Consider the following 11,978-nt stretch of genomic DNA (forward strand, 5'->3'; position numbering starts at 1 on the left):
CCAGTTCCTGGAGATGTTCTACCCGAATGCCGTGAAGAACTTCGCCTACAACTGGATCGGCGTCAGCGGCTTCCTGGTCGTTATCTCGGCCATCGCCGTCTTCTTGGTCGCCTTCGACCGGACGAGGGTCACCAGCTAGTTGTGTGCCTCCCCGCGATGCGAGGGGGTGTCCCGGGAAACGGGGCGATATTATGGTCCCAGTTTACCTGGCGTCAAACCCGCGTACCATCCTCCCGCCGGCTCTTTCTTTCGCGCGCGCACCGTCTTGCTATGTCCCTCGGGTGGCATGTTGCACACGCCGGTAGGGGTGAGGAAGACCGGGGGGGGGGGGGTGGAGGAGGGGAGACGCCTCACATCCCGATTTTCCAGAGGGGGGGACCCCCCATAGATTGATTGCCGGCGCCGCCCCTCCCACCCCCCCACCCCCCCCTCCCCCCTGGCATGACAAAATGCGAACCTATGCGGGTGATTGCCCCATTCCCAGGGCACGCAGTCGGCCACGCGGGACATTGTGCCGGATGCCGTCAGAAGCGCACGCCATCACACCACGAGGAACAGCGCGAAGAGCCTCATGATGATCTCATGATAGCCAACAGAATTTTTGTGTAGATCTACCACTATAGAAAGCGATGCAAGAGGAGGAGTCTGAGAAAAGCCAGGGCGTAGCGGGGGGGAGGAAGGAGGAGAGCGGCCGTGTGCCCGCGAGCATGCATTAGGTGTGTTAGGCAGGCGAGAAGGGTGCAATGCAAGCGACATGCACTGGCCTCAAGGGAATCCCTCGTCATATGGCCCCACCGCAATAGACCTCTTCCTTCTCTCCAGATGTGTGTGCCCGTAAACTTCACCAAAAGGAAGCATGGTCGCATTCCATCGTCGACAGACATTGGAAGGCACCGGAGGAGAAGGAAGATCAACAAAGAAAGTCCAGGGAAATGTGTCCTGAGCAGGGCTTGCAATAGATACTCGAGCGCCGCTTTGGTCCTGCACCGGAACTGATGGGGCTGGTGGGGACGGAGATAGAAGAGGACATGAGAGGGATGGTGCGGGAAAAAGGAAAGGGGGTGGGGGGAAGAGGAAAGGAAGTGTGTGTGTGTGTGTGTGAGAGAGAGAGAGAGAGAGAGAGAGAGAGAGAGAGAGAGAGAGAGAGGACACACACACATGGAGCATAGGCCCTCCTCAATGGGTGCCATGATTGATGAGAGAAAGATCGCCCGAATAGCGGGCATTTAGCCCACATGCACGGCCACACATGCCAACGAAAGAGGCGCCAATCGAACACAGCAACCCCCGAACTGCGTCCGACCCCTCTGGCCTTTCGGCGCGCACCGAATTGGATAGGACCCTCTGTGCGGCCGCGTGTCTGCATGTTCGTGTGCGAGTGCGTGGGGGGGGGGCGGGACACGGGGGGGGGGGGGGGGGGGGGGGGGGGGGGGGGGGGGGGGGGGGGGGGGGGGGGGGGGGGGGGGGGGGGGGGGGGCCGCACAGCCTGCAAGGCGACTAGCACGGCAGCCCATGTTCAGAGGAGCAGATGCGAAGCCACCCCCTCATCAGGGCCCACGGCGTCGAGGGCGCATCACAGGAACCACCCCAATTACCGCCCTCCCCACATTCGTCCCCCTCCCTCCCCCGACCACCTGTGCCTTTCTTCGCCAACCCCCTAATCGCCCCCTTGACGGTCAGCCATTCGCCTCACCGAGTCCACATTTCGGGATGCCATACCCCGTCGATCTCCGCGACAAGTATCGGCCCCTGCCGGAGCATGACTCCCCGCGCCGGCTCGGGCGCCGCAGGGACGGCGGCTCCCGTGGGCGGCGGGGAGAATCGCCGTCGCCGGACCGCCGTGACCGATCGTGGTCTCGCTCGCGCTCGCGCTCGCGCTCTCGCAACCGTTCCCGGTCAAGATCCTGGTCTCCCTCTCGGCGTCGGTCCCGGTCTCGGTCCCGGTCCCGGTCCCGGTGTCGCTCGCGTTCTTGGTCCCGCTCGCGCTCCCGGTCCCGGTCCAGGTCCTGGTCGCCACGCCGGTACAGACGTCGGGACTATTCACGGTCGCCATCGCGGTCGCCATCGCCCGAGCGCGGCCGCCGGTATCGGGGCCCGTCTCGGCGATACCATCGCTACCGGTCACCTACTCCGCCGCCACTGGTACATGATTTGCCATGCGCCCCGTCACTGGCCGTGGGCCGCTCGCTGACCATCTCGCCTTTCCCTTGATGGGCCCCCATCCCGCGGGTTCAGTTCAAGAGCTTGAATTCGCGGAGCATGCTCCTGATCGGGCTGCCCGCCATGTGGGAGGAGGAACAGGTTCGTCAGGACTGCCCATCGCCCACCGGCCAATATGTTTGCTGTTTTCTCACCTACGCACACACACACACACACACAGGTTGCCTATCATTTGAACTCCCTGGGCGTGTCTGATTGGGTGGACCTGATCGTTGAGCGCACGCTTGTTGGTATGCTGCCGCCATTTTGCCCGGAACCGACCCCCCCCCCCCCCCTCGACCCATGCTTCCTGGCACACTAACGCGCATTCAGGTGTCCCTACCGGACGAGCTGTCTTGCACATGCGCTCTGTCCACCAGGCCCAGGATTTGTATGATGCCTGGGCCGATTCGGGGGCCCTCGGCCCCGACTGGGTTTTCCGCCAAATTGACGCCATCTCGCCCGACTCCAAGCTGTACCACATGTCCTCGGAGGACTTCCCCTCCGAACCGTGGCGCTGCTTCCGGGTGCGTGACAGGCTCCCCGGGCCGTGACCGGTGGGGCGGCAGGACCACAAGCACACCATCCAAGCCATGACTGACTGCTCACCCACTGGCTCCATCTCCCACAGTGTAGCACCCAAAACATCCGCTGGGCCCAAGCTTGCGTCAACTGCCTTACAACTCTGCAGCAAAGCAACATCGAGCGAGCCGCCTCCAACCAGGAGGCCATGCTGGCTCTCGATGACCGAGGCGCCCACGGCGGCGCGGATGTCCTCATCAACGACGGGTCTCGCGACGCCTGGCCCGAGCCCACCTCCTTTGTCCTGCTCATGGGCCTGGATGTTTTGTCAACCCAGGAACAGGTACTTTGCCAGCTCGGTCCTCGCGGCAGGGTCGGGCATGCTCGAGAGGGAAAGAAAAAGCCCCGACCCTGGGGCAACATGCTGGCCCTTTGGCGTGCGAATCTGACCCCGTCTCAACTGTCGCCCAGATCTGCGAGTCCCTGCGCCCCTTCAACATCCCAGTCAAGGCGGTTTTCCTGGCGCTCGACATTACCACTCGGACATCAGCTGGCTTTGCCGTTGTGGAGTTCCCCTCGGTTGATGTGCGCTGGGTTTTGTTGGGGGCTTTTTTTCTGCTCTTTTCCGGCTCTTCCTCCTCACTCACCCATCGCGCTCTGCCTGCCTCCACTGACTCTGATGATGGACTCCCCCTGCCCTTCTAGCATGCCTCGGGACTCATTTCTCAGACACATAGCCTGGATATCAGCGGGAAGTCTGTCAGCCTTTACTTTGCCAATCCCCAGTGCGTCCTGCCGATTGCCGTCCTCCTTCCAACTCGCTCCTTCTTTGTCTCCCCCCGCCCGCCGGTCAGGGCCACTTTGCTGACTCTCTGCACAACCTCGCCCCGGCTGCTCGAGCATAGATTTGCCTTTTGCTCGGAAGGCGGCCAATACTGGGACCCATCGCTGGTGATGGAGCCCTTCCGTCCACTGACCTCCAGTGTCATGGCCGCCGACCCGGGGGCAGCGGCTATCGCGGCCGATCCGGCGCCCGGCTTCACCAATACCCCAGCCCAGGGGTCGGTCTTGCCCGAGGACACGGCCTCGGCTGCGACCGACGGCCAGGCTGCCGGGGGTGCCCACGATTTCGAGGCCGACTTTGCCCTCCTTTGCGCGGACTTGGAGTCCAATCTGCCACTGCTGACTGAAGGGGCTGCCAGCCACGAACTTGCCCCTAGGCCCGACTTGGAGCCCGAACCCGAGCCCGAGCCCGAGCCGGAGTCCGAGCCGGAGCCCGAAGACTTGGAGGAGCTCGAACGCCTTTCCGAGCCTTGTGCCAGCTATTCCGTGCGTTGACTTTTGACTCCTCTCTGGTGGCCCTCTGCTCTTCCCGCCCCGCTCACCCTCTCATCCTCTTGGTGCCCCTCTCCTGACTGCTCAACTCATCTGCCTCCTCTGTTGCCAAAGGCCCTGCCACCGGACCCCTTCGACTTTATCGATGCCCAACGGGCCATATGTTGGCTTTGTCGGACATCCTTTGTCCAGGAGCTGCCCGAGGATCTGGACACCTTTGAGGCGCCCGAGGAGGTTTGGCCGAGGCTGGTGGAGCACGTCCGTCATAGCCGCCTTCATCGGGAACGTTTCCAGGAGTTCACCCAAATCGCGCACGGCCTCGCCCTCAGCGGTGGGATAGCCATGCGCGTCGGCCCGCCAAAGGGATCGTCATGATGCTGCTGTGCCACCCTCGAAAGGGGTTTCTAGAAATGTGTCAAATGTACACGTGTCTTGTGCAATCCTCCTTCGCTCCGTAACGGGAGGACCCAGCAGGAGGCGACAGGCCAGCCCCATGAGCAGAAGGGAGGTACACTTACAAGGGGAGGGGGAGGGAGGCGGGGGAAAGGGGGAGAGAGAGAGAGAGAGAAAGCGACATCGAGAGGCATGGGCGAAGAGGGTGACGCTCCATGTGGCGGCTAGCCAAATAGGCTGGCCATGCTTTGACCGGCATCCTGCTGATCAGCCTGCTCGAGCAGGTGGTCCGACAGCTCGCGAGCGGCCAGACGTGCGGTTCGAATGAAAAGCTTCTCCGGCAGGGCAGTGATCTTGGCATTCGCGCGGAACATCTCACTCATCTCGCGCCCGACCATGGGGGCGAAGAATTGCCGAACGGCGGTGCGCTGCCGGGGCTTCGAGGCAGCCGCCCGGCGGAGGGCCTCCTCCAGGTCAGGCAGAGAGAGGGACACCCCGGCGGCCATCGCCGCGGCGGACACCGTCTGACGGCAAGTATCCAACAGCAAGCCGTCATCAGGCCCGGCGGCGACGCCGGCCGCGTAGACGCTCGTCAGCAAGGCCACGGCGTCCGTTTGGTTTGGCACCAGGAAGGGGTTATGAAGGGTGCTGAGCGCCGCTTGGATGAGCCCCTGAGCGATGCCAGGCCAATAGGGCGGTCGGTGCGCCTGACACCATGAGACCAAGGCCTCCAGGGAATTGAGGCACACCTTTGAGCAGCGGCCATCTCGCCACTCGGCACACCCGGCAATCAGGCAAGTGACCACCGCCCTCGAGGCGGCCGGATCCGACAGCAGCATGCGTGCCATCTCGGCCGGGGAAGCCGGGGCTGAACATTGCCCCAAGCCAGCGGGGAAGAGACCGGGGGGGGGGGGGCGAGGGGCAACCGTTAGTAGGGAACTACAAGCAGGCATGGCGATGGAGGAAGGGGCTGAGGCGAGACAACAAGACGGTGCCATGTCATACCATGGGGCGCAGGGGCCGACTCCGGCGCAGAAACAGCGCCCGGTCCGATGAGTGAGGCCATCCACTCGACAAAGGCCCGGCTCAAATTGACGACGATTTTGAGCTCGATCACCGTGTCAGACAGATTCCCAAGATCCACGTCTTCCGGGAAGTCCCCCTGACCGGCATCATCCAGGAAGCTCATGTCGTCGCTGCATCCGGCAAGAGGCAAAGGTTAGCGGGGGGGGGGACGGGGGCTGGGGGCGAGGGAAGACGGGAGGGGGACGGGGGCTGGGGGCGAGCCGGCCGAAGGGCCACAAGAAAGCTGGCCGGGCGGCAGTGGATGGGCAGCCGACGCACCCCTCAGTAACCGAGGGCAGAGCCGGGCTTAGGCGCTGCCAGTCGCTGGTGATTCGCCCCCCGATGAAGGTGACGAACGGGCCCAGGGAGGGGAGGGCCACCTGGCGCAATTGCTCACTGGATGGCGCCTGCTGGAGGAAGCCCCGCGCAAAGAGCAGGATCATATGCCGGAGGAAGCGTCCATCCAGATGCTGGAGCAGGTCCGGCCGGAAGATGTATTCATGCATCCCTTGCACCAGCATCGGCGTGTCATAGAATATGGATCCGGTGCCAACGAGCTGCGCCAGGAAGTTGTAGCTGCGCAGGTGCCGCGAGTCAGCATCGGGCAGGGCGAGTCGCAAGTGGGGTGAGAAACGACACGGGCCGGGCGTACCACAGTAGCGGCTTGTGAGAGGTCAGCAGTCGGACCGAGTCGACCAGATTCTCGAAAAGATACCGGCGGCCCTGGTAATCATCATCCTTGTACTCGGACACGGTCGAGTGGCCTGAGTGTGAGCGGGCCAAAAGAGAAGCGAAGTAAAGGAGGGGGGCGGAGGCCGATGTCAGGGGACACATTGGGCGCATTGAAGGGGCGCTGGAAGAGGAAGGAAGGCTTTGGACAAACCCATCAATTGAGATTTTTCAAGTTCGCTCAGCTGGAGGATCGGATCGCGGATAGCCGGTGCGATCGCCTCCCAGGAAGCCGGATCACGGATGGCGTGGAGACACCTGCAGGCCATGTCAGCGGAGAAAAGCATGCACGGGGGGGATGGCACGTGTGTGTGTGTGTGTGTGTGTGTGTGTGTGTGTGTGTGTGTGTGTGTGCACGGATGTGTTGACATTCGTGATGCAAGAAACCAGGGGATCCACGAACCGGACCAGGGAGAAGAGCGGCGGAATCATAGCTGGAATCCAGGACGCCAGTGGGTGAGCGGATCCGGGAGGAGCGTTCTTGTTGACGGGGGCGGAGGCGGGTCACGACTTGTGTCAGAAAGCAACAGGAGAGGGGGAAAAGCAGGGCGCAAGGCCTGCCAAAGAAGGAACAAAGGCAGGTACCCTGACGAAGGAGGACTCATTGACTCGGCGAAGAATGGACGTCAATAGCGACAGAGAGAGGAACACCCGCCGACGCTCGGCGACAAGCTTCTGCCAAGAACGCTGGATGGAGGGATCTGTCTCGGCGGATTGTGCCGTTCCGGTTGCAACTGATCCAAAGTGGTCAGTAAAGGGGGGGTGGGGGGGGAGAAAAACAAACGACAGCGGCAAGTGGCGAGGAGGAAAGGGACACACCCAGACCGTTGAGGAAGGAAATGCCCAGGAATGTGAAGAAGCTTTCGGTCGAGGAGAGATGCGCGCCGGTGGTTGGGCTGGTCCAGATTGCCAGCTGGTCCTGCAGCAGCGAGCCAATCAGGGCGCCGAATTGCGCACGATCGGGGTGGTGCAGGCTGTCCAGGAAGCGGGCCGATGACGGGAGGAAAGATCACGACCCAGGAGGCAAGGCGGAGGGGGAGGTCAATGTGACTGAAGAGACCAAACAAATGCAAGCCCGGAGGCAGGAGCAAAGAGCAGGCACACACCCGATGACAATGATAGACTCGGTCAGGAGAGTCTGCTCGGCATCATTGACCAGCTGCTGGCTGACAAGCCGACCAACCTGATCGAGCAGCGATCCAAAGAGGGGCTGCCGTTTGAAACATCGAGGAGGAGCAGAGCGAAGAAGCAGGGCGGGGGAAGAAAGGGAAGGAGAGTTAATGAGGACCCACCGCGAACGACCGCTTCCGGAAGAGCACTTTGGAGATCGGAGGAGGGGAAGGACACGGGGGAACGAGGAAAGGCACACACCACCAACGACATGGGGATATCAAGGGCCAAGCGGAGGAGAGAGCTGCAGGCCTTTCGGCGGACAGCCAACACATCCTCCGACACACGCCAGTCATCGGTGGCAATGGCACCGGTCTCATCGCCCCGAGCAAAGGTCACCATTTCGAAGAACTATCCCGCCCCCGGAGCCAACGGCGCGAGGCCGCGGTTAGATGGTGATGTCGGCGTGGGACAAGGGAAGGGCAGGAGGGGGACAAGCGGGCGGGCGCGGGAAAGCAAAGCAAAAAGGCGCACATAATTCAACACCGGCGGCAGCATCGCCGCATCCAGGGCCAGCAGACGGTGGAAGGGCGGGTGCAGGCCCAACAAACGAGTGAGAATGTGAGGGCAGCGGGTTTGGAGACGGAGAGCCGCTTGGTGCTGGGAAGTCAACAAAGACCGGCACCCGGCCCGGATGTCAGCCGACAAGGAAACGCCAACCGGCGGCTGGACGAAGTGCGACTCACTCAGGGGAGTCATCGGCAGGTGGATAATTTGCCCGGGCTCATCCTTGACAGCGGAGGAGCCATCCTGGAAGATGGCCGGGCTCAGGCCCAAGACACAGGTTTCCAAAAAGGAAGAATACCCCTCCCACATGATGGGATCCGGCGTGTAGAGGCCAAGGGTGGGATCTATATCCCGCGGGCCAGGGAGAAAGAGAGAGAGAGAGAGAGAGAAGGAGGGAAGGAGGGAAGGAGCAGGAGGAGGAGGAGGGGGAGATGAGGGTAAGTAATGAATCATCACCGTGTCGGAGCGGCATACAGGGCTCGAAGTACCAGCAAGATTCGTCCGGGCCAGGCGGTCAAGGATTTCGCCACACACCTGGATAGTGGACATGGGCTAGATCGGGCAGGGGGGGTTAGAAAGCATCCGGGCGCGCGCCGCCAACAGGACAGGCGAAGCGAGAAAAGAGGCCAGGGACACGGGGACAAAGAGGACGCACTGTCACCTGGGACAGGGTGCGGATGATATCGTGCACCGACTGCCGGTAGACCGAGAAGAAGCTCTGGAACTCGGAAGTCGAGTCGAAGTCCGCATCTGAGTAGGCGGTTGCCAGGCACCAGTCCCGGTGCAATGTGGTCGGCGCCAGGCCAGTCCCCGGGACCAGGACAGGGAAGAGACAGCTTCCGCTGAAGGGATTTGGTGCGGCCAAAGCCCCGGTGGCATCCGGGACATTGGCATCCGGGTCGCCAATCTGTGGGACAATGCATGCGTACAGCCTGTCAGGGGGGCGACAAAGCGGGGCAGGGAGCGGAGAGGCAAATGGCGCGGCAAGAGAGGAGGGGCGAGAGGGCGGGGAGGGGGGGGGGAGGGGGAGTCGGCCAAAAGGAGCATCTTCGAGCGCAAAAGAAAGGAAGAGCCCGAACCTTGAAAACCTTGTCAGCAGCGCCACAAGCCAGGCCCGGCAGGAGGGGGGTGATTCTGCCAATGACCGTGACCACCGACGGCGACAGAACGGGGCCCTGGCCGCCGAGGGCCTGGGCCAGGGCTCGCAACGCAGCCAGCCAATACTGAGAAAGCATGGACGACACCAGCCGGCTCGGGTGCGCGAACAGATCAAGGGCCAAAAGGTGGAACTCGTCGATACGCGAGCTGGTCAACGCGCTGGACGAGGGGGCCGGCGCCGGGGGCAGATCAACCGACGACTTGACCAGGAGATGGTTGAGGCCGAAATTGCACAGGACCTGCGGGCGAATGGACGGGGCCGTGTCAGCAGACAGCGCCGGACGAGGTCCCGAAAGCAGGGCCAACGAAGGGAAGCAAAGCCAAGTGGGCGCATGATGGATGACATACCATGGCGATGCGCTTCTCAAACAGGTAGCCCGGGCTATCGGGGTCGGTGGCTCCGCCGGCGCGATAGATGGCCAGACACTGGCGCAAAAGTGGAAGCTCGTCCAGCAAGCGGAGGAAGCCATGACGTGCGTCCTCACCCGGATGCAGGAGAGCCGCCTGGTCGGGCGTGACGCTGGGCGACAATTTGCGCGTCGACAGCAAGAGGAGAACATCGGTGGCGGCCTTCCAGGAGCATGGAGAAAGACAGGTGGGAAGGTGAGGCTGCGTCAGCATGAGGCACAGGGGGGAAAGGGAGGCACATCGACAGGCGGGGAGGGCAAACGCACCCGGCTGAGGCTGGTCTCCTGTGTCGAGGCGAGGATGGTGGACGTGGAGATGTCAGCCGCAAGGACCAGGGCTCGGCAAATGAGCCCGACAATGTTTTCCGGCCGGGGGTGCTTGTTGTCGGGCCCGGCGGGCCGCGAGTCAGCCAGATCCCGGAAGAGCAGCGGCGAGGGCACCCAGGGGGCATAGGCGGCCAGAACCCCGAGCAGGGCAAGCGCCATGCGATAGTGCGTGTCGGCGGTGGCGCGGAGGTCCGGGGTTGTGCCAAGTGGACCGGCAGCCAAGATCCCGGCATATGCGGACAGATGATTGCTCAGCATGCCTCCAAGCGAGCTCATCACCCGGTCGGCGGTGGCAATCTGCGCCGTGCATCTGGGGTTAGTGGAGGCAAGCGGCGACGGCGACAGCGGCGGCTTAAGGGACTGGTTGGGCGGGAACACACCATGCCCTGCATGAGATCGCGCCGACGGCTGGCATCGATGGAGGCCAGGGCCGAGGACGCCCCCTCGTATGTATCAAAAACATCTTGGCCCATGCAGCGGAGGACGCCGAGCGACAGCTCGGCTTGGGTGGGCTAACAAGCGCCCAAGTGAGCAGGAGCCCAGGTGAACATGGCCAGCAGAAAGTCAACATCAAAGGGCAGGGCAAGCAGCGAGCAGGTGGTGGTCACATACGCCCAAGGCAAAAAGCTCCTCCAATTGGGGGAAAAGATCGGGCCAGCTCTGGGGCCATTGACGCCGGGCCAGGTCCGCCGCGCATTGGACCAGCTTTTCCCGGATGTAGGCAGGCTCCTCCAGAAGAGGTGCGGTTCCCTGGACATTGGTTCGATCGGCCAGGGTGGTTAATACGGGCCACGAAAGCATCGGAAGGAGAAAGTGCGCGCACGGGGGGAGGAGGGCGAGGGCAGAAGTGAGAAGAGTAACACACCGAACGCATCAGCGACAGAACGCCAGCTTGTAGGGCTCCGCGCTCGGCATCGGTCAGGCTCGTCCAGCGGTCACTTCGAATGGCCGACTCGAGAATGTGCAAGCCGAAGTGCCGGAGGTGCAGATTGGACGCCAGCCCGGAGAAGGCCGCGAAGGCTAGGGCCTGGTCGAGGGGCGCCGTGCGCTGGTATTGGTCCAGAAACTGGACAGCGGGCGACAAGTTGACGGCAACATCAGCGGATGGTCAGACGGGGATGTGACACCCCGGCAAAAGGGGGAGAGCATCACGAACAAAGAAGGGGGGAGGGGCGCACCTCGTTGGCCGCACGCCGGTCAGTGTTCGACGATGTCGGGGCATAGACCACCGTAAGAGCCGCGCAGATTTCTGGTCCTGAGTTAGATGCAAGGAATGTGCGTGCGCGCGTGCGTGCGCGCGTGCACGTGCGAAGAAATAGGTGCGGGACACCGGCGAACGCACGATCGGTGATGCTCATCTTGCTTCCTCGATGTCTCCCTGGGTGTGGGGAAGCAGGCTATCCCGGCGGCGGGGTGGCGAGAGCGTAGGAGAGGGACCGGGGCAGGGAAGCACGGAAAGAAGCGGGACGGCGAGGTGGCCTGGGCGAGGGGTCCCCCGTAGGCGAGAGCACAGCAAGAAGGATGACAGAAAGCACAAAGGGGGGGGAGAGGGGGAACAGTATGGCCGAATGGGGGCGCCGGGCTTCAAGAGGGCCAAGGGGGGTGTCTAAAAAGAGGCCAGTGCGATCTACATCCAGACTGCCTAGACCCGCGCCACAATCCACCAAAAGTCACACGGACAATGCCTGTCCCCCGTTCTCTGTGCCTCTCTCTCTCTCGCTCTCTCGCGGCGCGCGTTGTCTCCTCGCCCGAGCGGGGGGACGTGCGCTCAGGCCGGGTCGGATCGCGCCGATGCCCGATCCGTGAAAAGCGGCGACATGGCCGCCGACACGTGTGTCGCAATGCGTGAGTGTGATCGCGACGTGATCACTGCCCCAATATACGCGTGGGGTTCGTGGCATCTTCCCTTCGCTGGCAGGGGCTCGTTACTTCCCACCATTCTCCGGCGGGGCGGGGGGTTGCTCCGTGAACCGGCCAGCCGGCGGGCGTGCGGGGCAAGGGGGGGGGGGGGGGCGGGGAGAGAGGCCGAGGCGCGGCGCGTCTCCTTGGCCCGGCTCCGCGAGAGGGCGGTAAAAATGGTCGCCTCCGCGGCACTGGGCGCCGAGGCCCCCGGCCTTTCTCTTGCGCTGGGAGGGAAGGCGGGAAATATGGACCGATCGGAGGCCG

The 11,978-nt window shown here is 63.1% G+C and overlaps 3 protein-coding genes across 3 annotated transcripts in view; 2 read left to right on the forward strand and 1 right to left on the reverse strand.

Moving 5' to 3' along the window:
* The window catches only part of H696_00750 (hypothetical protein), a gene marked incomplete at both ends in the record, with an annotated part of 3,355 nt that extends 3,216 nt beyond the window's left edge, over window positions 1-139 (forward strand). Inside the window, one exon of the mRNA XM_009494634.1 lies at window positions 5-139. Coding sequence (XP_009492909.1) covers window positions 5-139 — 135 coding nt within the window. The remainder of the gene's footprint in view (window positions 1-4) is intronic.
* A 1,571-nt stretch (window positions 140-1,710) lies between these two features.
* H696_00751 (hypothetical protein) lies at window positions 1,711-4,618 on the forward strand (the record flags this gene model as incomplete). The annotated part of the gene is made up of 9 exons (XM_009494635.1): window positions 1,711-2,142; window positions 2,236-2,301; window positions 2,381-2,450; window positions 2,533-2,726; window positions 2,831-3,064; window positions 3,193-3,306; window positions 3,427-3,506; window positions 3,627-4,050; window positions 4,171-4,618. The coding sequence occupies 9 exons, from the start codon at window positions 1,711-1,713 to the stop codon at window positions 4,429-4,431; spliced, it is 1,875 nt and encodes a 624-aa protein (XP_009492910.1). The 3' UTR covers window positions 4,432-4,618.
* Window positions 4,619-4,673: 55 nt separating this feature from the next.
* Window positions 4,674-11,170, reverse strand: H696_00752 (hypothetical protein; the record flags this gene model as incomplete). Its single annotated transcript, XM_009494636.1, has 22 exons — window positions 4,674-5,120; window positions 5,199-5,317; window positions 5,455-5,645; window positions 5,794-6,090; window positions 6,167-6,278; window positions 6,398-6,501; window positions 6,647-6,723; window positions 6,829-6,977; window positions 7,063-7,217; window positions 7,350-7,453; window positions 7,615-7,764; window positions 7,888-8,264; window positions 8,409-8,472; window positions 8,576-8,827; window positions 9,000-9,317; window positions 9,427-9,648; window positions 9,753-10,109; window positions 10,193-10,324; window positions 10,425-10,562; window positions 10,678-10,878; window positions 10,991-11,067; window positions 11,155-11,170. 22 exons carry the CDS (start codon window positions 11,168-11,170, stop codon window positions 4,674-4,676), a joined length of 4,059 nt encoding a protein of 1,352 aa, XP_009492911.1.
* Between the last annotated feature and the right edge of the window lie 808 nt (window positions 11,171-11,978).

Source organism: Fonticula alba (genome assembly GCF_000388065.1).
Source record: "Fonticula alba strain ATCC 38817 unplaced genomic scaffold supercont2.1, whole genome shotgun sequence".
In the NCBI taxonomy this organism is placed as follows: domain Eukaryota; order Rotosphaerida; family Fonticulaceae; genus Fonticula; species Fonticula alba.